At 37.8% G+C, this 26,571-nt stretch overlaps 2 protein-coding genes and 1 long non-coding RNA gene across 3 annotated transcripts in view; 1 reads left to right on the top strand and 2 right to left on the bottom strand.

Moving 5' to 3' along the window:
- The window catches only part of LOC103708869 (regulatory-associated protein of TOR 1), a 29,613-nt gene extending 26,165 nt beyond the window's left edge, over nt 1-3,448 (top strand). Inside the window, exons 19-23 of the mRNA XM_008793968.4 lie at nt 65-210; nt 315-416; nt 739-824; nt 1,044-1,128; nt 2,629-3,448. Of these exons, the coding sequence (XP_008792190.2) occupies nt 65-210; nt 315-416; nt 739-824; nt 1,044-1,128; nt 2,629-2,967 (758 nt within the window). The 3' untranslated portion in view covers nt 2,968-3,448. The remainder of the gene's footprint in view (nt 1-64; nt 211-314; nt 417-738; nt 825-1,043; nt 1,129-2,628) is intronic.
- Nucleotides 3,449-7,563: 4,115 nt separating this feature from the next.
- Nucleotides 7,564-11,397, bottom strand: LOC103708868 (pentatricopeptide repeat-containing protein At4g13650-like). The gene is made up of 2 exons (XM_017843269.3): nt 8,008-11,397; nt 7,564-7,904 (listed from the first exon to the last, which is right to left on the bottom strand). The coding sequence occupies exon 1, from the start codon at nt 11,215-11,217 to the stop codon at nt 8,794-8,796; it is 2,424 nt and encodes an 807-aa protein (XP_017698758.3). The 5' UTR covers nt 11,218-11,397; the 3' UTR covers nt 7,564-7,904; nt 8,008-8,793.
- A 4,522-nt stretch (nt 11,398-15,919) lies between these two features.
- LOC103708867 lies at nt 15,920-17,571 on the bottom strand. Its single transcript, XR_604369.3, has 2 exons — nt 16,783-17,571; nt 15,920-16,514 (listed from the first exon to the last, which is right to left on the bottom strand). It is a non-coding gene; the product is annotated as an uncharacterized LOC103708867 (long non-coding RNA).
- Nucleotides 17,572-26,571: the final 9,000 nt, after the last annotated feature.

The following is a 26,571-nucleotide window of genomic DNA, read 5'->3' on the forward strand; positions in this document are numbered from 1 at the left end:
CTTGGGCATGTTCCTGCACTAGACTTGTTTGATAGTTTGTTCTGAATATGCATGTTGAATGCAGGTGATGGAAATGTTCGTGTATGGAAAGATTATACTATAAAAGGCAAACAGAAACTTGTAACGGCATTTTCTTCAGTTCAAGGTCATAAGTCTGGTGTTCGCAGTATGAATGCAGTTGTGGACTGGCAGCAGCAGTCCGGTTACTTGGTATTACTCCATTTCAGTCTTGTGTAATCTTATATTACTACAGTATCACACTTGGCTTGTGAGGTTCATAGACGAACACTTCCGCTCTTATGTTTTGGTTGTAGTACGCTTCTGGCGAGGCATCACCTATTGTGCTTTGGGATATGGACAAAGAACAACTTGTTAGCTCCGTTCCATCATCATCAGACAGCAGCATATCGTCACTGGTGAGTGTTTTTCCATCTCTACTAATATATATATATATATATATATATATATATAGAGAGAGAGAGAGAGAGAGAGAGAGAGAGAGAGAGAGATCAACTAATGAATCCCCCCTCTGGTTATGGAGATGTGCTGGTAAGAAAGCATTGTGTCACAAGTGCACCTGTGACCTAATACTATATTCATTTGCCCTGAATTGTCTGTGCTTGTCAGCCTACACACATATGAAACCTTGGCATTCTAACTATCTTCCCACTCTCTCATCAGTTTTTTACCTTGCTTTGCATTTTAAATGACTTGAGCTTCTTTTATTCTTTTTTCCAGTCTGCTTCTCAAATTCATGGTGGTCAGTTTGCAGCTGGTTTTGTGGACGGTTCTGTTAGGATATTTGATATTCGTACTCCTGAGATGTGAGAATCCACATACTTTCTACAGAATTCTGGCTGTGATAAATTTGGTTAACTATTTCCTGAATAACTGAATATTAAGAAAGTTGTTTTATTTTCAATCTCCCCGATCACCAGACAGCTAAATTATTTATTTGTGATGGTTATTCCAAAATTTTCCTTGAACGACAAATTGTGCCTCTCAGAATTGTATCTGATTATTAGTCATGCCTGGTGTTGTAGGCTTGTCTGTACAGCAAGACCACATACTCAAAGAGTGGAAAGAGTTGTTGGGCTCGGCTTTCAACCTGGTCTTGATCCTGCCAAGGTAACAACATTCATCAACTAGCTTGTTTTATAATATTTTCTATGTTCATATTAACAACTGTCTTGACCTTAGGAGTTTGGAATGATTAAATTATGATGTTAGACCCATTTCAAAAATGTCCTCCTGCTCCATTACTGGTCTACAGAAGAAAATGTAGCTTATCGTTGCTATGTTGCTTGTTCCAACTCTTGCTCCTGTTCTTGTGGTTTTCAAGAGCTATAATCTATAAAATTCAATTGTAAGCAGTGAGAAAGAGAAAAGAAAGAGGGGGTAGAATGCAGGATATTAATTTGAACATAACTTTTAAATTTTTTTTTCAATCACATGGGAACTAAGACAGGTGTTTTGGTCATCTGATGCATGCTCTAAAGTTATGCTTCAATTTAACTCAACAGTAACAAATGTACTATCAAGATTCCAGATTCTTTAATAGGGGGCTGCTGCTGTTAGGGATCTCCTATAAAGAATGAAAAGGAGTTAGCCGATGGAAAAGAAATGGGAAGTGATTTAAGCACATGGATGATTCCAGACTTCATGGTCTCTTGTCTTGAGAAAATAGTTAATTTGCCCCCTTATTAGCAGCTCATCACATAAAACATAATTTATATTTTTGCATGTATGGTGTCGGTCATATGACTTCGAATTAGAAGTCATGAATGAGTAAAAAATAGGAAAAAAATCGATGCTTCACATTTGGTTAAAGATTGGAGGATTAATATTACCTATACTACCTCCTTCCCCTTATCTCACTTTTATGTGAGCGAATCTTCTCCTGAGCTTTTAGATTGTCGGGCTTGCCTTTGAAAGCGAGCAAATGCAGAGAGTTGAAGGTTGCATCCTAGTGTCGTAATTATTCGCATTTTTTCTTTTCGTTTTTCCCTTGAGGTAGAGAGCGGGCCTTAGTGCAATGGTGTGAGGTTGGTACATTGTGACTTGAGTGTCAGGGATTCGAACATGAAAACAGCTTTTCTGCATGTGGGGGTAAGGCTACGTAGATCTAACCTTAGACCACACAATGGCAGGAGCCTGGTGCACCGGAACACCACTTTTTTCCTGCAGGTATATGTGGAAGATGGATGATGTCATGCCAGCTTTTGAAAGTTCTACATTCCTCATCCAAGCTGGCGAAAGCAACAGCATTTTTTTAATCCTTTGTTCTCTATATAAGGTGGCTATGCATATCTGACCTGGCCTGTATTTTGTCCGACCCAATCTGATTGCCACCCCTATCTCTATAAATATCTAGTAACTTAAAATTTTGATTTTATATTTTGCATTTAGGACACAAGTCACCTTGCAGATTATATCTTCCCTTGGTAGCATTTTATGCTGCATGAGAATGGCAGTTTCCGCCTAACCTATTCTGTAATTTATACCTGATGATAAAGATCTGGTTGATTAATCCTTTTTATGCATTTTTATAGTGTCTCATGTCTCTTTGGGTGCTTTTATGTGGCAAAGGTGGCATAATGTATGGTATCTTTAACTATTTGGATGCAGATTGTCAGTGCATCTCAAGCAGGAGATATTCAGTTTTTGGATATAAGAAATCACACTGAGGCATATCTCACTATTGATGCCCATAGGGGCTCTCTTACGGCCTTGGCGGTTCATCGCCATGCTTCAGTTATTGCAAGTGGCTCAGCCAAGCAGATCGTGAAAATCTTTAGCCTAGAAGGAGAGCAGCTGAGCATCATCAGATATTACCCAACTTTCATGGCTCAGAGAATAGGATCTGTCAACTGCCTCACTTTCCATCCTTACAGAGTACTCCTTGCAGCCGGTACTGCTGATGCCTGCATATCCATCTATCCACTTGACAGCTACCAAACAAGATAATTTGTGATCAGTGAGTTCCATCATGGGCGAGAAAAAAGATGTCCACATCTTACCCAACCAGCATGCCTGTTGTCACATTCAGACTAGCGGGCTGATCTCTCGCTGAAGCTATTGGCATTGTCACCGGTTGGATATATACACCTTTGGCCTGCATGTGAAATTTGTATGTTATAATATTCATTAGCCTCCTGCAGAAGGTCTCAGTTAATCCCGTTTCTACTTACCCTTGGAGGCTCTTACAAATAATTTTGATACCTAGGTAAAAGATGTAAATAGTTTCCTTTATTTCAATGCTTTCTAGCCCCTTTCTTCCCCCCTTTGTTCAATTTGTAAAAGTGCCAGACTCTTCATATTATAAATTAAATAGGGTTGGGCTCTTCCTGGGCAAGGGGTATTGGTGTTGTATTTAAAAAATCCTTGTCTTCCAAGTGCACTTTCTCGCTGATCTCTAATTTTGATGTCCTTAATGAGCTTTCCTTGCTAGAATATAGCTTAATGTTCATTTCGACCTTTTCGAATAGCATGAGAGGTTGATAGTGGCAGGGATGATAATTTGATATAGGCTTGTTAGTTTGAAGTTTAGTTCAGTTTTTCTTAGCATTGCTCATAAACATTGCCTTGATGATTTCAGTGAATTCCAGTGGAGTTGCGCAGTTTATATATCTCAACTGTTTTTAGAGATTTTTCATGGCTTGAATACATTCAAATATATGATGGACATTCATTATTTTTTTCCCTTTTTTAACTGTACATCCTTATCAATTAGGCTTGCATAAAGATTTATTTTGCTCCGTAGCTGTTTTGTGGTTTTCTTTGCAAAAAATATCGATCCATGTTATCTTAATTCAATATGCGTCAATGTAAAGATGGCTCCGCTGGAGAGAGGATTGGAGAGAGGATATACGATCATGAATATGATGACTTCATGGTTCTCATTTGTATTCTGCTCTTCCAATCCATAGAAGGTAGCAAATTCCAAATATTGTGATATGAAAGCGCTGATCATGCTTTTTTGATTTTACATTTAGAAACTTGGATCATTTTTTAAATATCTTTTGAAGTTTGTACGCTGAGAAAAATAATGTGCGAGGTTGTTGGTTTAAAGAAGAAAATGGACGGGAAAGAATTTTATTTTGATTTATAGAAAGTGCATTGCATTATAAAGATTGGATCGTTGCTGCATTTGGAGAAAATGTTGAAGCCACTGACACAATATTCGATGATCTGGGTATTCTTCATGCTTTTATAGAAATTTTGATTGATGGTGAAGCTGCATTATGATGTTAGATATTCAATATTAGAGGTGATGTTTTGTGATGATGTATTGTTGATGGTCTTGCTTATGCTTGAGCCAGAGTATCTACCGAGCATACTGAAACAGGTCTACAACGATAGCGGGTTTCTGTTGTTTTGCCGGTGGTGAGTTGTTTCGCCTGGAAACCCCCATATCAGGGTACTGTGGTAGTGTATTGAATGAAGAGACTCTTCGACGCTAATGTTCCTATGGCAGAGCTTTGGGTGCATATTGGGACGGTGTTTGAGTTGCGAGCCAGTAGAGTCTACAATGAGGGCGGCTCCTTGACTCTGTTTGGCTGAATCCACAAATTAACCCAGTCTTTTGAGATATTCACCCTTTGCTCCTAGATATTTGGCGTATGTTGTGGCGCCTGACTCAATTTAAGACATCTCATATATGAAGAGAGGATAATGGACTGGCTGTTTGGGCTGCACCGTATGTTACTCGTTTACATTGATACTTGTTCGTGGACGTCTCTCGATAATTGTCCTGTGGGCATAAGGATAAATTGTTCTGTGACTCGGTTGTATTGACACTCGATAACCGAAACAGGACTTCTAAGAGAAATTTTGACTCCATGAATTATATGGTTTCTATTTTATACAAGGTGCGTAAAAGAAATATGACTCATTTGCACGGATGCAGATTGGCTGTTTTCTTCTGATCCATGGCTAAGCCATCAGTCAATCACCGTGCATTGGCACTATGGCAGTCATGTTGATGGATTATAGATTTTTTTTTTTTTTTTGAGAATATGGATTATAGAATTCTTGTTAAGCTCTTATAAAGTTGAAAATGGATTCACTTGTAACCGCAGGAACTTTAATTGGTTTAAGGTTTAAACATCAAATCAAGAGTACCAGAGTTGATATGTAAATGTTTAGTATACAACGGGTGGTGAATAAACCCTTGTTCAGCTGTGCTGTTAGCTTGTTTCATTCTGCCTTTGTCACATGCGTAGCATGTGTGGAGTCCTTTGATGCAAAACTTGTACTCTACTTGGATAACCATGTCAGAATCAAATGTTGAAACCAACCCTTCAGATTACAGCTCTTTAGATGCCACAGATTCTGAATACTTGCCCTCAATATTTGTAGTTACACCTTCCCCTCACAGGTCTCTCGCTCCCCCTCACAAGGAGCCAACTAGGAAGGAATGCTACTATAAGCTCGAGGAAGCAAGTCGAAACCTCAATCTCCAACACCGAGCTTCAGGGATACTGACTCCGAATGCAAGAACTCATTTACGAACTTGAATATAAGTAATGTGGGTGCTCTTAGTAAGTATGATTCTTTGTGCTCGTTTAGATTACCTAGTAGGATTGAATTGGATTTCTTGATTTGTGGATCGGTAAGGGCATTTGTGCATGGCCGATATTAATCCAATACACTCCTGGCCTGAATTCTTTAGGAGAAAAAGAGAGATCCTATAACAATTGCGACTTAGGGTACCGGGTCTGGCCTGAGGAAAGCCTCCAGTCTAGCAATTACGACGCAAACGATGGCCCGGGATATTCATAAAGCGGACCAGGTTCGATCTTCCACTCCCCTTCCCCCACCCTCTACAGTGGCTGGTACCCCGTCGCTGTGTGACGCTGTGGCAGCGGCAATCGGAGGTCCCCTATGGACTGACAAAATTCGTCCGTTCCAACGCTTAGTTCTATGACAATTCCTTTTCTAGTCTAGGGTGTCTGTGCCATTCCCTTCTCATTGTTGTTAGTTTTCGTTACTCTCATGTTTTTATTCCTATTCATGGTCTCAGTGGAATTTGAAGGTATAACCCAACGTTTTGCAGCTTTTGCAGCTGCGCTTCATTTTTATCCACTCTCAGAGTTTGATCTCATTTAGCTTTATCATGGTATTTGGTGGCATTTTTTTTTCTCTATTTTTCTTTCTTTCTTAGCATTTATGTTCTGAAGGCCTCTCCTTCTTCCCAATCTCCCCATACAAACGACAGGTGGCAGCAAACCTTCAGTGGGCTGCAAGCAATATAAACACTAGAAAAGAAGGTGTCTGAAGAACACAACTACTCCTCAACCAATTTCCTATCCATTCTGACTGACTGTCCCCGCAGCTATGACTCGAATCCAACCCCCTGTGCATACTCCATCATCATCAAATATATATTTCAGGGCCCACGTCCCTCTGATTCTTGACCATCTTGAGAAAGTTTAAAAATCTGATGTTCCTGAGAGAATCTTCTTCAGGATGCCGTCGACATCTTCTTTAGAATTCCAACGCTTCGATGCACCCCTTCTGTGGTCTTCTTAAGATCTTTGCTCTCTACCCTAAGAGGAGGCGGCCCTCGTTGTAGTTAGTGATGTCTTGATGAAGACTCCAGAGATGAACATTCGACTTGAGGTCTCCGTCTTTCAGATACTGATCAGAGCTCTTTGCAGGAAAGGGAAGTATGCTCTGCAGTTGAACTTCTCAACGTGATGCCGCTTCATGATTGTACTATCCTGATGGAAACACGTAAACACGGGTGCTTTGTTCGCTTTGTTCTCTTCATCAACAATACTTTTAATGCATGTGTTGCAGGCACAATTCCTTGATATGTTCAGTAAAATGGCAAGCCAGTCTCGACATTCAATGATAGGATGGGGTTTCTGTTCATCACCTTTAAAGTCCTATTGTTAATGAAGTATAACCAGTGCATCTAATTTTGAAGATATTTCATTATTATTTTTAATAATATCCAGTTATTATGTTTTACAAGCTGAAATAGAAGTTAGGTGAGCCAGATTATTGCTAGGGCTAGACACTTGGTTGACTGACAGTAGTCTGTACCACCATCTATATATAGATCATGTGCAGATATCCTGTTCCTGTGAATTGATTGAGACAGGTTGGCATCTACTCTTCTTGCAGTTTGGTTTCAGTATTATATCATCTAAGTTCAGAACTCTGGTGTTATGTGGACAATAATAAGCCAATTCTGTGATTTGAGAGAAGTTGGTCCGCCAGGCATTCTCTTTTACATGCCAATGAAGGAAAAACATTCCTTTTGCACGTGAACCCGTTCAATTCACTGCTTGTTTCTGCTTCGGTCCCAAAATTAGGTGAATGTCCTGGTATGGATTTTGTAATTATATATTTAACCGTGTGTCAATCTGAATTGACCGATCAATGGATATTCCAATATATTGTTTTTTTTTTGGTGCAATGTACTGGCTTTGAATTAAAATTACAGTGCTTGAAGGTTTTAGATGCCATTGAGAAGACTATTTTTGCACACGTAGATTTAGAAGAAAGATTTACAGAAAAATGTTGCTCTAGCTGCATTTGGCACCTCATGAATTTTGCGAAAGATAAAACACTCTTTATGTGTTATTCAATGTTCATATATGAAATATGAGTAACTTCATGCTTTTCAGCACTCCATTATCCACTGATAGGTAAGAGCATTTGGCTTTATTTTGATTCTAGAGGCTGATTTTGCAGGGAAAAAATCACATATCTCAGTGGGCAAAAGATTCATAAGATTAGACAATATCACAATGATATAGGCTGGAAAATTCCTGGGCGAATTGGGTTAAAATTCTACATACAAAGTAAAAGTTGGCAAACCTCTGTGCCAGCAGAAGTATAACTTAATCATCATGCAGATCCTTTCTTTCCAGACCTCAGCATCCACAATCCTTCGTAGAAAAGGAAAAAAGTGGGGGAAAAGGTCATAATCAGTCTGCTGCATTAGAAAAATAACGGATAAAATAAAAAAACATAATGAATTGTGGATCTTACAAGTTTGCAAAAGGACTTTGCACTGCAACATACTAATTATGCCTTCAAATGCATCCATTACCAAAGCATTGGCAATTTCATAGCTGGTTCCAAACTTGTAAATGCAAATACTGATTATAGAAGCATCCTCGATAATCTGCCGATCTCCATTATTTGATAAGAACCATATTTCTCCTTGGGGGCCTAACAAACCATAGGCTAGTTACCAATTATCTTCCTCAGGGCATCTTCATTTACATCCTTGGGTCCAACTAATAGCATAATGGGGCTTTCAAAAAATTTGTGAAGCTCATCCTATATTTCCACCTAACAAACTTGATAGTTGATACCTCCTACATACTTCTTCCATATTCATCCTCATTCCCCACTCTCTATGCAATGCATTAACATGTTAAAATATCCAGCCAACAGCCGACTCTGACTCCAGCAAAGCACACACTGGCAGAGTGGTTCATCACCAAATGGTACGCCAAGGTTCAAATTGCATGTAAGTTTTACTCCATCTTAAGCAGTGCATTGGTGCCAGTAGATCAGCAAAAGAACCAAGAGTATTCTTGATTTGCTGCAACCCCTAATCACATAACCGTAGCAAGAAGCCTTCAAACTCTCAGAAATTGATTCAAGGGAGCTCTCAAGCACCAGTTTTTTTTCATTTTCTTGTTGGTTGCAGGAGGGAGGAAACTTCAAGGATCTTCGTCTCCAAAAATATTGGAAGTTTGCATTCTTCACTTTCTTATAGAGGTTGTCTTAGAAATTTTGTTTATCCACATTTTGCAGGCCAGCCTTTTATGTTGCCATTATACTATATCCACATGCCTTCTGAACTCCCTTTTCTTCCATCTTCATCCTCACCTTCTCTGCATCCTCCCATCTTCCATCTTCGGCATAAATATTAGACAACAGGACATAGGCACCATCATTGTTTGGCATCAACTTAAGGATCTGCTCAGCAGCCAGTTCACCAATCTCTTTATTCCCATAAATCCGACAACCACTTAATAATGATCTCCAAATAGCAGGCCAAGGTTCATATGGCATGTTTTCAATGACATCTTTAGCCTTCTCGATAAGCCCATTTCGTGCAAGAAGATCAACAAAGCAAGCAAAATTATCCTTGGAAGGGAACATCCCATAAGCCGAGCTTATGGAATTGAAGAAATGTTGCCCTTGCTCCACTAGACCTAGATGACTACAAGATGATATAACAGCCACGAATGTCGCATGAGTAGGAATTAAGTTAGCACACTTCATCTTCTCAAAGAGCTCAATGGCGTCTGTGATTAGGCCATGATGTGAATAAGCTGAAATCATGGTATTGAAGAGAATGGCATCATCATCTCTTGAAACACTATCAAAAGCCTGCTTAGAGCTATTGATATCTCCACACTTAGCATAGGCGTCTATAATTGCACTTCCTACACAGAAATGCTTCTCATATCCTGTCTTGATTGCAAGTGAATGGAAACATTTAGTTTGGTTAAGTAGAGCAATATTAGCACATGCATTCATGGCACTACCTAAGATGAACTCATCTGGCTTCTCACCTGTTTCTCTCAAGCTGTTTACAAGTGAAAGAGCTTCACTACAAAATCCTTGTTTTAAAAATGCAGAAATAATTGTCCCCCAAGATACCAAATCCACTATCCCGGTATGTTGGAAAATCTTAAAAGAGCTCCCAACCAATCCAAAACTAGAATAAGCATTAATTAGCGAACTGCAAACAAAGCTACAAGAATCAAAACCAGACTTGATGACTTTAGCATGGATTTGCTCACCTGTTTTCTGATTTCCTTGACAAGCACCCAATACATTTAAATATGTGAATTCATCTGCTTCAATGCCCAGCCCAACCATACTATGAAAAAGTTGTAATGCCACTAAGCCATATCCATTAAGGTTATAACCTTGAATCATCTCATTCCATGTGATAAGATTCCTAGTAGCAAGGTTGCTGAACAAGAAATATGCATTCTCCACCACAGAACACCTAGAGAACATATTTATAAGCGAGTTGATCACAAGGGCATCATTCAAGTATCCAAGACGACAAGCAAAGCAAAAGAACTGAAGTCCTAATGAAAGATCATCTTTAGCACCACATAATCTGAATATCACAGACAAGGTAACTTGGTTAGGCTTCAAACCAGATAGTAACATATTAGAAAACAAATCTACAACTTGTTTCTCATCTTCCTCATGGACAAAGCCAGATATCACAGTATTCCATGATACTATATCTTTTTCTCGTGTTTTACCAAAGACCTTCACTCCAGAGTCCTTCATGCCTGTTCTAAAGTACATATCAATAAGAGAATTCATCACTGAAGTATTGTTTTCAAACTCATTCTGAATGATCAAGCAGTGAATTTGTTGCCCGAAACTCAAATTCCCCCTTGTCAAACACCCTTTCAGAGCACTAATGTATGTGAACCGGTCAGCAATTAATCCTCTCTGGTGCATGATAGTTACAGTTCTCATCGCACCATAGACATATCCATTTATTGCATACCCCTCTACCATCGCATTCCAACAAGCCAAGTCTCGATAACCTATATACTCAAAGACAAGCTCTGCAGCTTCAACGTTTCCCCACTTGGCATACATCAATAGAAGTGAACTACCGACAAAAGGATTCCCGTCCAAACCTAACTTCAAAGCAATCGAATGAATGCAATGACCAAAATTAATGGCCAGGATCAATGTGCATGCACTCAAGACACCGGCGAGGGTGAATTCATTTGGATAAAACCCGGACCTCGTCATCTCTATATACAGCTCTAGACCCATGCCATGTTCATTATTTTGAACCAATCCAGAGATCATGGAGGTCCAAGAGACAAGATTCTTTTCAGCCATTTCATCAAACAATTTGAGTGCATGTCCTAGAACCTCGCATTTAGAATACATCACGACCAAGTTGTTCTGAGAGAAGATGTCTTTGGAGAAACCGAGCTTGATGATTTGAGAATGGATTTGGGTTCCGAGAAGGCTCGAATTGGTCCTTGAAGAGAAGGCGAGGGCACTGGCAAAGGTAACTGGATCTTTTCTTTCATAGAGGTTCGAGATTTGGGGAGGGACGTGTCGTGGCTGATGGACAGGATTCAGAGGAGAACAGTATTTTGTAAATGGAATATAAATATGGGATGATTTGGGTTTGAACAGTGAGAAGCGTGAAATATTTGAGCTTCGAGAAATATAAGCTTTTATCATGGCAAGAGATGGTCCCAGGAGCGGAGCCAAAGCAAGAGAGACCCGGCTCCGGTGCACCAGATTGATAAATCTTCAGAGCATTATTACATCAACCGTGACACTGGAACCCATTGGCTGGAAAAAAAAATTCCATGTCTGAGCTCACCTCCGATGCGTCGATTAATGATTGGAGTACGTATAAATCTGTCAATGTTATGTTAAACAGTGCACGAGGAAGTAACAGTTTGGAGTTTGTACCTACATGTATCAGCTGCAAAGGGGGTCACCTGACCAACATGATTGGTACGATGATCGTGATTTGATAGATTAATATACCAGCAAGGTCAATTAAATCACTATTGTTATGCTAACCATGAAGAGTATACCTCACCTCATATCACATGTAGGGTCAATTCAAGTCCATGCATTCTTACCTGTTATGTTATCAAACAATATTCGAAACTCTCTAAAATGAGAGAGATTAATGCGATTGTTGATATGAATAGAGTTATTCAATTATGTCCTCACGAATCATTCGGATCAAGAATCTGCGTCATTGATATGACTTGAAATTTCAAGCTCGTTAGTGTAGTTCAGTCATATATAATGTTTAATCAGACAACTTAATTTGTAGCTAGGAAGTTCTCGGCAGATTTAAGATATTTATAACGTTTCAAATTATGACAATATAGGAAAAGAGGTCCGTAGTTGTTTGCTCAGCTATCAATTACTTCTTCTTTCCTTAGGAGAGGTTTCCGATTCAATCTGATGGAGTGGTGAAGATGGCCATATTTCTAGGAAAAAGACTGGACCTTCAAAAATCGCTCGTCCCAACACCTCTTTTAAACTAGAGACATGGTTGCATCAAGAGAGAGCTGATGTTTGCAAATAATTTGAGTTTGACCTAATTTAGGCTAAGATGACCTTTATTGGTGTATCGATCTTTTTGAGGACACCAACAGAGCCTATTTGGATAAATTCTGGATTCGGTCTGTATTTTGATATGGCCTTTCTCAAAAGGAGGGGAAAGGAAGATGGGATTCTAGTAAAGTCATTTGATCACACCATTTCCTGCATGAAGAGAAGCTTAGACTTTAGAGTGCATTTTGTTGAACGCAATTAGAGCACATTACTAGCAAGTGTTTTTGTGAAAAGATTTTTGAAGGCCTAGCTCAATAATTTGGGCGTAGATTTTAATTCCCTAAGTTGGCCTTTGAAATAAGGCAGCAGCTACTGAAAATACATCCGTGAAAATCAGAAAATAAAAGATCCAATAATTCAGAAGAAATATTCGACATAGCTAGGCCTTTTTTTTTTTTTTTGCAGACTGGGAGAGGAGGATCATGTAATTAATGGAAAAAATTCAAATAGGTATTATTTTTAGCTGGGAAAATTAAGAAAGGTCGGATGACTTTTCAGTCAGTGATGACGATGCGAGACATCTTTGTTTTCATCTCGGTCTGAGAAGGAAATGGTAGGAGGGACCAGACATCAATAGTAGCCATGGGGCTTGAACATATTGGCTCACACAACAATCAATCCTTTTCTTTTAGAAAGAGAAAGGAAGGAGACCCATCTCTGCTGTTATTATCCAAGACTAGATTATCGGAGATGCATCACCCAAGAATCAAAATCCAAATTTCTGATTGCTAAGTAGATGGATGTAACTACTAGGACAAACAACCATATATCACAGAAACCAATCTCTTGTACCAATTTTCATGTAGCAGGCGTACGAGGTGAGGCCTTAAAGTCAAGTCATTCGAGCATTAGGAGATAAGAAAGAGAGCAGAAATTCCTCCCATCACATCTTTGTTTTATCTTCTGATGTTTGTGAATTGACATGTGATATTTGCGATAAAGAAGCAAGAAATTATGGTTCTCAAGAATAATGTTCATGCATATGTGTAGGTATATCTTGCATCTACAATAATCCATTTACATGGAGATTCCCCATCATTCACTCATAATGATAAGAATGAATAAACCAGAATTTGGCTAGTTACAAATCATTATATACTGAAATTATTATCAATATATGGATATTGATAATAAAAGGTAAAACAAATAAAAGGTCAGTTTCAATGCGGCATTCTGATCAATTAGAAACATGACAAAGGAGGAAGATTCTTATAAAGAGACTACTTCTCCTTCTTTTTTCTGATAATGAACTATTGGAGGCTAGGTAAAAGATGTCCCAACCTCATATGGTGCCTTGGTCCTGAAGGAAAATCAGCTGGCATGCATGGTGCCGCAAGCTATTGGTCCCCTGTGCTCAAGGACATGAAGCAAGATCCTCTGTAGCAAAAGAGGATAATGAAGATTAAAAGTGTTCTTTTTTTTTTTTTTTTTTTTTTTTACCCCTAGGAAAAAGTCGAAGACGGGGTTCTTTTTTGTTGTAATTCTTTTTGATGTTTTTGGTATATGTAGGTAAGCAACATGCCGTGTTGCAGTATGAGAGTGTTGGCGTTTAAGAATAATTTGGCTTGCCTTTGTTGTATTGATACTAAGATTTATGGTTTTTAATTTGAAACTAAATGCTATTCCAATCTAAAAAAGTACATAGTTCTCAATCATTGTTGAAGTTCATCACGTAATCATGCTACTAGATTGTATACTGTTTGCATTTAGCACCTGGTCATAAGATAAAAACAATAGGATTTGCTAAGTTGCATCATGTCTGTGATTTTAAAGTTGCAGGCTTCAGGCTTGCAGCTAAAGAGCAGTTTGAATCTAGAGCTAATTTGGATTGATTTTAAACATTTTCTTGTGTGAAGATCAATTTTGAACATTTTTAAGAAGCTGAAGTCTTCATGTTGGAAGAGTATCATCTTTTTCATCAACTTCTTACATATAATCTTGTACAACTTTATGAACTTCCTTTTCCATTATTCTTGTTTATTATTAATTAGCTGGAAAGTTAGTAGTGGTAGCAGGGACAAGATTCATTGAAGTTTAATTCAGAAGTTTATGTTGTTCGCAGTGCAGATTTGCATCAAAAAGTGGAGGCTAGGGAAGAGTATATGATTTGGAAATGGATTCTAATATTATAGCCTTGTGATCTTGCTTCTGAAATTTACTTTTGTGGAAACTAGGCAAATAATCCTTCTGTTTAATTTTCTTAAAAAAAACAATCATTTTATTTTTTTGGTCAATAAACAGTCTTTTTATTTAAGATATTTTTTTCTGCTTCACTGTTGTACCACCATCTGAATTTTCATTTTCCAATCACTTTTAGTAAAATTCTTTTTCGAGCAAACCCTTGCAGTAAATATTCAAACCTGAGTAAATATTTCATCATGCACTGAAGGATAGAACCTGTATCTCATTCATTCTCGGCTGAGTTTTGATGCTTCACGTATTCAGTATGGAGGCTTACAAATTAACACTTGACGCCATTGAAAAGGAGTCAACTCCTGATAGCTAGAAAACAAGTTGATCAAATTGGTCTTCTACTCCTCCTATCGATCTTAAACTCAATTACATCCAGCCACCACAAACACAGTTACATACCAGCTCTGTTATATTCTGTATAAGCTTTTTGTTACTAACTAAATCATCTCACTTATACCATTAACTATTTCAAGATGAACTGCTCTTTAAGTCAACTTTCTCGAGAAGTGAAGCTACCTTTGCCTTGCAAACTTCTATAGAGAATCTCTCCGAAAATAGTATTCTTCCTTGATTTGAAAAGATATTCCTATTACTATAGTTGGTGATGGTTTCTCAGTACCCTTAGCCCTCCTCTGAAAGAATATATATATATATATATATATATATATATATATATATATATATATATGCATGTATGTATGTAAGTATGTATACTTCAGTTGATCAGAGAACAAGTTAAAGAAGCTATGGAAACGTGAAAGAAGAGAATAATGAAATTTGATCATCTGCTTGATTGGAATTTTGCAAACTTTCAAAGCACATTCAAGCACTTGATTTTCATTAAATCATAATATTCATTTTTCAAAATCTAACTAAAAAGCTCTCGGTCTCTTAAACTATAGTTCACAGAAATAAGCTTCTTCTACAATTGTGGCATAATTTCAGAAACTTGAGCATGACTTCTAAAAGCTAAATTTCTGATTCGATGGCATCCATTAATAAATTATAGGCATGCATGAACAAATGCATGTGCTCGCAAGTGCAGCCACCTATACATAAAACAGCAAAAGGAGAGGCATGAAAAAAGTAGCAAGGATTCCTTCCAGTGTAAAGGAGCACTTTTGGCAACAATGGACCGTGTGTTGACAATTTTTTAATGTTGTCAGCTTGTCAACAAGATTAAGAACTGATTCCAAGTTAACAATGTCTCTTATCGAAACATTATATTAATCATATAGCAGTTCTCCATCAATTTCATCTACATTAAATTCTGCAGCTTCTCACCATATTTGGCCATTAAATTGCTCTCCAAATCAGAAAACAACTTTTCATTGATTTAAACCTGTGTCTTAAACTAGCTTTTTGGATAAACCATTTGTAGTCATAATGGTTCTCTACCGAAAAATTGAAGTGATATAGAGGATCAAGTCCTCCTGACTTGCAACGTCTATAGAAACTTGAAGTGCAAGCCCAAAATATTAGCAGCCTAAATATGTGTAATCAAAAAGAAATTTGGAGTGCAAACTTCTACTAATGAAATTTAGGCTATTCCTAGCAATTTGGTGCCGGATGAATTTCCTGCATTCAGCCATTTCTGAGCATTTTTGTGCCAAAAAGAAACTGCATTCAGAAAGAATTCTTATCATCGAAAATATATAATTTCTGAGAGCGGAAGTACATCTTGGAACCAGATTGCTCTGAAGCGACCTCAAAGGTATTAGTGGAAGCTAGCTGGGCTGGGGCAACGAATCATAAAATGGTTGTCCACCAAATGGCGCCAGACAAGAATCATAAAAGGAGACTGAGAGATTGGTTGAGGAAGGAGGGCGTGGCAAGTGAATGGAAAGCGCAGGCTTTGGTTTTGCTAGCTAGAATTACTGTGACAGCAGTACAAGACAATATTGCAAGACCCATTTATGCATATGATATAAGATCCTAACATCGCCGTAATTCTGCAAAAAATAAGCAAAAGATGCAAAGAAGTGAATGCTTCTTGTATCAAAACAGCTAGTCTGAATGAGGTCATAAGCTTCTTCTCGATCCAAATCTCAAGACAGATTTACCAACCACTTTATAGGTATGAAATAACTAAATGATGCTGCTTGTTCTTCAAAATATGATTTAGCTCAAGAAACACATCAGATCTTCTCTTGACTTTGTTGCTTTTCAACTTCATGAAGCGAATGGAGTGATCTTCCATTTATCTGCTCAAGAAAAGAAAACAAAAGAAAGACAAGGATCAAAAAACAAAAGTATCACGAATTCTTCTCCTCCAAAACTTAAGGTAGTCCATATACTTACTTATTGCCAGAAAACGATCCTATAGCAAACGACATCAAAAAAAAAGAAGAAAAAAAGAACAAAACAAGGGAGTATCCCGTAGGAAACTACATAATGCAATTTAACATTAGTATGTGGAAAAGAATTCTACAGAGATCAAGAAGATGAGTGGTCTTCTGATAGTGTATTTACCCATGACGGACGGACTGTTTTCTTCAGATCACGAGCTTGATGTAAGCTTACCAAACCATGGTTACTGCCGACGGCAGCGAACGATCTAATCTTTCTGATCTTCAGCATCGACTGTTAGCAGTAAATTAATTAGGTGGGGTGGGCATGGTGGAGAAGATGGGCACATGAAGAACTATCTAACTCTCTAACTTGGTGAAGGAGAGATGTCAAGTAGTAATGCACGTGCCCTGCTTCTCCATCCTGCACAACCCACCTTCCAATGCTCCAGAGAACCAGCAACCACCTTTAGAGCTTGAGATGCTGCCCCTTCTTTCTTATTTATAACAGTCCATTGGGTCCATGCATCCTCTCTCCTTGTTTATTAGTAGCTTGCTTGAGCTTTGGATAGGTATTCGATACATTGTCATGAAGAATTGGAGGGTAACAACATAGGGGTCCAGGCCAGGAAACTTGTTCCAAAGGACCAAATCACGGGTGCTTTGTTCCGTCTAAGAACAGATGACAAATGTAGTCCTCCAACTTTGATAATGCCACATATATAGGACACATACGTTGATGACATGGCCCCATGGGAAGTCGACATGTGTGCGGTCGACCTATGCGTCCAAATTGCAGCTTGCTACCTACTACCACAGTGCCTTTTCCTTTCCAATTATTTTCAGTAAACTTGATTTTATGATATTTCAGTGTGGAGGGTAACTTGCAACCACTATAATTATTAGGGTTGCTCATGAAGATATTATGGATGTTTCTACCTCAATTATCCTAAGTAAAGCCTTTCTTTCTGTAAATCTTCATGCTGCCTATAGTTTCAATATATGCATGAAAAAGAGAGGATATTTTCCATTTGGCTAACAAGAAACTTAACAGCGAGTTACATCTTTTAAAGCATTAAGTTATCTCTACCCTTGCTATTGTCTCCTAAGACTGGCTGAAAGGCTTTACGGATCCAGGATTTCAAAACTTCAAAGATCTGCTAGCCCAAAAAAAAAAAAAAACGTCGGATGCCAAGCTCAAGGTGACACATACTCTGGTTATTTTCTAAAGCGAAAAATACAAGGTGTCTTATCCGCCAAAAATGTGAAGGAGTATCATAATGTTCAGAGGACCACCATCTCTGATGTCCCAATCAATCAATGGTCCTAAAAAGAGCCATGGATCTTAATCTGTCGATAAATCTGATTCCACCACCAGACACGTAGCGACATTGGAGATCAGTGTCGCCTGATGACCGTCGTGATGATGATCTTCTGCTAGGACCACCCTCAATAATTTGGATGGTCCTATATTTCCTCTATCTTCTAAGGCAATTTGAAGTTTTCTTCTGTTGAAAGGTGAAAGGTAGTCACCAGAAATGAAAGTGAAAAAAATGGCTCCAGTGCAATTTTCTAGTACAAATCACTGAATATGATGTTAGGTGCGGCCTAGTCCATGCGTTAAAATAGCCATGGATTATTACATCATTGTTACTGTAGGAATATGTTTCTTGGACATTGCTGGTAATCTCTTACTATATCTAAACTCCACGTCAAACCCGACGAAGAAGGACATGGTGAGAACAACAGTATAGCAGCAGTGTGAAAGCATGTTCTACATATATATATATATATATCAATGAGACGAGGTCTTCGTTTATATGAAAAATAGTTTTAAAAAGAAGCTTTCAACATAAAAGATAGAAGCTTTTTGGACAACATTAGCATCAAACTAACCCACACACACCAAAAGCATGCGAGATAGCCTTAGCTTTTGAAGTGTTACGTGATAATATGATAGAAACATTAAAAGAAAAGGCTATTAGTGTTTCCAGATATGCGTGGTCATTGAAGGTGTCAGCTTTTCTTTTCTTTTCTTTGAAGTAATGATATGAGATGCTGATTTGGTGCACACAAAGAAATTCTCTTTCCACATGGCATGAAGAAATTGATGTCAGCCATTCAATAGCAGAGGTGGTTGAATATTGAACTGTCAAGTTAGTATTAGGTGAGCCTAGAAAAAAAACTTTTCACGTACACCAAAAGCTACCATTACACATTCAATTTAGGAGTAACTAAGATGTACCTACTGGATTCACTGTCATTCTATATGTAATTCTTATTGACTGAAAATTTTATTTGTGACCTTTGATTTTAGATGCCTATTTTATGTTTAATCCTTGAGTTGTTAATAAGTGTGTACAGAACAAGGATAAATAACGTAAAGATACAAGACTAACTATATGTTCAAAGCTAATAGTTATTAGCTTAGTTTGTAGGCACCCACTTCTCTATAGGAGAACTCTGAGGTTCAAGCCTAGGTGGTAGCAATAAGCAATCAATCAATGTATTTCTCAAAAAAAATACGTATTTGCAAAATATAAGCGTATGTATATGAAGAAATTTAAAATATTAATTGTTTAGATGCTAAAAATAAAATTCCGGCCAAAGAAATGATCAGATGTTTAGTTTCACTTAAATTATTATAAACCAGAGCTTGGCACTTGAGGTGCATGTGAGGGTAAGAATAAAAAAAATAAATAATAGTTCTAATCCTTGCCTAAATGCCTAATAAATACATTCTCACTCTTAGTCTTAGCCAGTAAAATCCTCTTGTTTCTCTCCCTTAAGCAAGAGCTACTAGGGGTATATTTAATTTGAAGAGGATAAAAATAGAGCGCTGCATAGACTAATAGATGGTAATGAAAAAGATTCACGAATGGTGGACAAAATCTTAGTAACTTATATTTTAATAGTGGAGATTTTTCGAACGTGATACTACTAAGATACTTCTACATCACATTAACATCATAACATTCCCAAGCGAAAAAAAAAATTCTTTTCTTCAATCCTGGAATTCAAGCACAGTGCTTGTGATTTGTAAGATCTCACGACAATTGGCAAATCTTTGCAATTTCAAACGCTAACTATATTTTTCTAATGAGTCTTTTCCCCTCAAGAGCTTTAGAAGATATTTTAAGTTGTCTGACTAGTTCCTACACAACATCTGAAATTTATCAAGAGGGATGTATCACATTCAAACTCATATACATGGACCCAATTACCTTTGTTTATTTAGTTCTACATGATAAACCTCATCAGCCTATCAATGCCACATCAATTTCTAATATATATTAATATGATTCTTCATCCCCCCCCCCCCCCCCCCCCCCCCAAAAAAAAAAAAAAGGATTCTGCTTGGTACCTTGTTTTATTTACAGTATTTATTATGGGTATTAAATCTTAACCCTCCAACGGAAGAAGGTTTTTTTTGAGTAATCTCCAATGGAACAAGCCTAAAGCAGCATATGTTATCTTAAGGTTTTAAACTGCTTCAGCCCGTTAAGAGATTACTAGGCATAATTCTCAATCTCCCCAAGCTTCAGTATCATGGGTTGTGATAGGCTATGGCTAGATATGCTGAACCAATGTTGAACCTTGGCGAAAGCACGCAGTAATGATAGGGTTGGACAAGATTGTTAGCGCCAGAATACGAACCAGAGATGGACTCCAAGATCCCAATGACATGTGTATACTTATAGCATATGGCAGTGAACACTTATTTGTGTAAACACAGTTGGTCGAGCACTTATTTGGGCATGACTAGACTCCCATGATTCTAAGTTAATCTAACTCCATCATTACAAATAGATTCTCACAATCACAAGGATCATGAAGACCATTGCTGAATGGGTGGATCTATAGGAAAGGAAAAGGAGGAAAAGAAACTTTATGTAAAACTTTGCACTCAGAGTTGTGAATCTCACAAATTTGAAATATTTTTAAGCATAGTGAGTAAACGATAGAAGTGTTATCTCATTGAATCTTTTCAGCTGTTCATCCTTAATTATTTTAAAGAAATATGATAGGAAGACCGCTATCAAAGTTTGATATCTGGACCTCTACCAAATGGAAGGAAATGCCAATTAATTTATACAATGCTGGTTGGTGAGTACTTCATCCATCATATTTATACTTCGATGAAATATTCATGAGTATGTCAATATGAAAGACACTATCTTAAGCATGCGTGTACAATCTGCAGGCTGTGTTATATGTACAAAGCCATCCCAATCTGCTTGCATGCGTAGCATTACAAGAGAAAAGAAAAGAAAGGAAAAAAAAAGTTAATTACAAAGTGATGTTTGGTTATAAAATTATATATTGATCAAATGGTGGGAGATGCACGTCCTCAAATATACACTTGACGGCATTCATGTGATACCTCAGTGGATTACAGTGGAGTCCAACATGGAGAAGGGTCCAAATTTGGACTACTTTTATATAGTTCGGCTATAATGTTACAGATATAAATTTGAGGATGGGGTTAGTGACGCACTTCATTAGTGGTGATCATCAATCGTTTCATGGCTTGAAGACGTTAATGCGCAAGCGATCATTACACATGATGCGTAAACGAGCAGACAGGCAGCAAGGAAAAAAAGATAACGAGCATGTCGCAAGGGCCAATATCCATTAGCCAAGGCCGTCGATGATGGTGAATCTAAGCCAAAATAAAAGGGTAGAAGACTGCATCCTTCCCTAACATCTTATATTAGCATGCCATGTACACTTAGAAATCCTCTAGCTTTTTTCAGATTTCATGTTATATATATATATATATATATATATATATATATATATATATATATATGTGTGTGTGCATATCCTTACTATGTCCTCCTTATAGAAGACATGAACTGTGAGGCCCAATAGTCCCACATCGGAAAGACTCGTTTCAAAATCTGAGCATATGAGGCGGATGTCTCCAAATCCTGCCGACGCATTTTGGGTGGAAAACAAAACCGAAGAGGAGTCTGAGTGGCGCGTGTAGGCCCCGGAACTGGACAATATCTGGCAGGGGAGTCCCGTGTTCCCTCCTCATGTGGCCCCCACATGGGCACCGGGTGCCGCACGTGCCCCATGGAGGCGGGGGCGTGATATTTAGTATCAGAGCCGAGGACGGCTCTTGTCCGATAGTGGGAAGGGTGTGAAGCGCAATAGTCACACATCAGAAAGACTCGTTCCATAACCTGGGCATATGAGGCGCGTGTCTCCAAATCTTGCAGGAGTCTGAGTGGTGCGTACGGCGTGCATACGGGCTCTGTAACCGGACAATATCTGGCAGGAAAGCCTCGTGGTCCTTCCTTATGTGGCTCCCACATGGGCACTGGGTGCCACACGTGCCTCGCGTAGGCGGGGGCGTAACATGAACCATCATTAAGTACTCTCCTACCAAATAGTTCTAGGAAATCGAGCAAATAAGAAAGGGATACGGACGAATTGATAAAGTTGGTCGGACCCTATTTATCGATCAACAATTACTAATTTATACATCATACCGATGATCGAGGAGTGATCTAGTAAGTAATCCCTTTTTCCTTGTCAAAAGTATGATTCACTCGACTGTGTCAATACTAGCTATGTAGAATATCTGCATCGTCAGCTACATGATGCTGTTTTCACGGACCATTAGAGAGAATTACCCTCTCTTTCCTGTTCTTATTTTTCTAAGGAGATGCGTACGGAAAAAATATTTGGACTTGGCTGAAACGTGCTTGTATGTTGGGGCTTTGCAGATGGGACTTAGGTCTAAGCAAGCCCAATTTAAAAGGCCTAGTTGGGGCTTCAATCATAGTCCAAACTTGGGAAATAAAATCGGACCAACGACCCATTTATATATCCTCAACTCATTGTCAAATTGGCCCAATGATAGAATATGATTTTGTGAAATTATTGCAAGTGCTTAGTTGACATATAAGGTCCACAGGGGCTGAATCTCTGAAGCTAGTTCAGTGATGAAAATAACGGGGAAGGAGCGAAAATGTAGACGTGGATGGACTTGTTTTGTGGCTTATGTCCCATCTATCTCGGTCCATGTTATATAGAAGTGTTCCAAGTTCCAACGTTTAGATTCTGTAAGTAGATAGAAGTTACGACAACTCCGTTCCATCCCTTCTCCAATGGATAGATCAGTTTTGCAGCGGACAAATTAGTTTCTAACTATGTAATTGTTGTAATGGAGTACCGAGATACTTCATTAACTTGGGTTTCATGGCTACAATGGTTAACATTGTTGTTCAGAGGAGTGGGTGCCAAAATGGCAAACAGGTTATATGGATACAAGCTGTCCCTAAAAAGGTTCATGATAAGGGGATGATGAAAGTGCCGACATTCAGCATGTTTCTCTTCATACATTGTTTCAAAAAAAAAAAAAAAAAAAAAAAAAAAAGGTTGACGTGCACTCAATATGTGCATCTCCGTTCGTGTGCTAAAGATGGACAAATCTAAAAATGTGGAGATTCTTTCATCTGTTGGATGACCTCTGTGCATTGTATGGTGGTTTTCTTGCTTCCTCATGTTGGAACAAAAATCTTATCAGGAGCTTTTCTTTGGAACTTGTATTGTTTATCAAGAGCTCTTTTTAGAGAAATTTTTTTTTAAGAAAAGGTGGCCAAGGCATTGCCAATTTCACTTCAAAAATTTATAAAAATAGACAATAAGCAAAAGGGACTTATAGAAAAGATGAGCATTTGGATGTTATCAACTCATATTTTTAGTGATAACCATTAAATCTTGCCAGCACTAATGCACCGGATCCTATTAGAACTATTACATAGGATCGAAATGGACACGAGATGGGTCAAAGCTTGTTAGGATAAGCCGGGTTTCTGGTCTGGATTGGGACCTGACCTAAAGAAGGACTAGTTGTGCTTGAATCTAATATTCAGAGCTCAAATAGATTTTGCATAGGGTTCGAGCAATGCTTAGAGTAGCCCAAGTCTGGTCCGAACCCAAAGCCCGACCAAGAGGCTAAGTCTGATAGCTAACATGAAGACCGAGTTTTTTTTTTTAAAAAAATAACAGGATTGCCACATTCGTTTAAGTCTCCACCGATCTCTCTTCTCCAATCCTTTGTGACATCTCACTAACCCACTGAAATCTAAAGAGAAGACTAAAAAACAATAAATCTCTTTCACGCTCCCCCTTTTCTAAGAGAAAGAAGAGAGAGAGAGAGAGAGAGAGAGAGAGAGAGAGACGCACTATCTAGTACTATAGTTATTCGGATCCAAATTTTTGATGGTGCACCTAAAGCATTTATTTGCTAAGCAAAGAAGTGTAACCAATGCAATAAATCCTGATTAATGGAAGTCTCTTAATTTTCTTTTTATACTTTAGATATTCATGGTTTGACCGATCCTAGTGATATAAATAATGAAAGCTTCGGGAAGGATAAGGATAAGGATTAGTAGGTTTTAGTTCATGATATTGCACTATTTTTGCTACATCAAGAGGTCTAGTGCAAGATAATTTGAGACAAGTACTGAAGAGAAATTAAAAGCAGTACAATACAAAGAACGAAGTAGGCACCTCCATTGTGAAAGCTCAATTTACACTAATGTGGTCAAATAAGCTGTAATTATCAAGATGGCTTGTTAAAATTAGGTGAATTCAGTATCTGAATTTAATGGGGTCATTGGCTGTCCAACATTTTGACCAACTTTCATCATGGATTCGGCTGAAACCTTTTAAGCAGCCCAAGTCATCAATGTCTTACCTTAGAACAATGGCACAAGGAAAGATCAAGGAGAGGCAAAAGACTGCAGTTGATCCAACCGATTGAAATATCGTCCATATACTCGGGATGGCCATGGCCATCTGATAGATGAGCCCTGTCGGTAGACCTGTGAAAATGGGGCCAGGTATAAAAAAAGAAAAAAGGGGGGATATATCTGCATAAGGATTTGGCATGATCAAAATTATTCGGGAAATCTTTATTGCAGTAGAGGTCCTTCGTTATTATTGAATTTTGAGATTCGTGCAACATACATGTTTTCTTTTGGTAGATCCTACTAACGGCTTACTTGCACCATCTGTTATTAATGAATCTCAAGGATATGAATGATATAACAATCCAAGACCTCATCCAAAATGGCTAGCCAGAAGTTATTATTTGGGTTCTTAATTCCGTATAAGTACCCAAGATCTATCCAATGAATAACCGATGTAAGACTAAATACACGCTCACACGAGTCCTCACAAATGACATTCCATGGAACTTGGACATCTTTTATATTAACAACACATAAATCTTAGGAAAAGAGTTACTTAGCTAGTGAGTAGCTTTACTTTTCTAAATCTGGCAATTCACCAACCCATCTAAAATGTTAAAATGATAGCTGAAAAGGGTGCCACAAGATGGTCACCCATCAGCTGTATTATTATTATTATTATTATTATTATTATTATTATTATTATTATTATTATTATTGCTATTTAAAACTCAAAATGTGAGTCCTGCTCATGCATCATGTCACATGATTTTAATGTAGGCCTCAAATTAGCCTTTGTCAAGTCACTTTGTTGGATTGTTTGTTAAAGAAGTTTGCAGTCGTATGAATCCTTCATTTATCCAGTTGTTCTTAACAATACTTGCTTAACTGCTACTACCATGAAACTAGACAAAATGTAGAGAAACTGTTTTTCAGAAACATAAAACAGCAACCTGTTAGGTGTTACGAAGCATAAAATTTGATCCTGATACTGTTTTCCTTTTTCTGGAAACACAAAATAGAGACCAAAGGCTTAGACTATTTTGCATTAAAAAAAAAAGAGAGCTAGGCTACTAATTGTTTCCAAGATATTCTACTATTCAAAAATTCATGATATGTGCGTGAATTTATTTTACAGTTACTCATAATAAGCATAAATTAGTGGTCAACCGGTTCAGTACTAGTTTGTAAGTTAATGTTTATAAGTTTTTTTTTCTTTTCTTGCGGGTGTTAAATATGCAGTTTCAGTTTTTTTTTTTAAGAAAAAAATAATATGCATTTATATACCGATAAATGCATATTTAAAATATGCTACAATATGCTCGTCAATCCCAACATCACCTGAAACTTTTGTACTTTCTTTTTTTTTTTTTTTTTACTGTTGGAGAATGTTCGATACGAACAGGAAACTTTTGGTACTTCGTTTTTATTAAGGTGTTGGTACTTTTCTTTTTTTACTTGTCAGCACTTTTTTGCCATTTGTGATGGTGGACCATACTCGGTCCATTACATAATTAATTCCCATATTTGCGGAGTGCTATTTCTTCTAGTCCACCGGCATAATCGTTTTAATCTTTTGTTAATGATATTTAAAATTATAATAAATTGAATTTTAATTTTTTGCAGCTAAGGGTTCGACTTTTAGGTTGACCAACAGTACTAGCACTGCAAAATGATGCATGTTGGTGCCAATTAAGAGATTAAACTGTGTCGTCCATGACCTTCTAATTGGTATAGTCATGATAGGTTACCTCCATGGCCAGTATGACCTAATTGAAAACTCTTTAGTCCAACCAAGGTTCCCCATCTTCATATTGAACTCTATACCGATAATATAATAAAATGGTATCAGTACACAATATGGTATATAAGATGTATCGAATGTCAATACAATATAAGTCTAGGTATCGATAGTGAACCGATATAGTACAATAAGCTCGATATAGTATGGTACTGATCGATACAGTAAGTCTTAGAGTCCAACTATGACTCATTCAAACCCTCAAAACCCTCCTCCTAATATAATTTCAAGCGTTGTTGGGTCAATTTTTCACATCATATTTCTCTTTTTTTAAGAAGAAAATGGGCAAAGCCCAAAGCTTTGTTTCTGCTACATTTCAAGCACATCCTTAGCAGGGATCATGAACGGCAGGCAAAAGAGAACAATTGTTCCATTGCCCCCTCGGAGTATTCCTGGGGAAATAATAGCTTCAAGGCAAAGACAGGCCTACGTTGCTTCCCACTCAAAGGAAGAAAAACAT

This window comes from Phoenix dactylifera, chromosome 12, assembly GCF_009389715.1.
Source record: "Phoenix dactylifera cultivar Barhee BC4 chromosome 12, palm_55x_up_171113_PBpolish2nd_filt_p, whole genome shotgun sequence".
NCBI lineage: Eukaryota > Viridiplantae > Streptophyta > Magnoliopsida > Arecales > Arecaceae > Phoenix > Phoenix dactylifera.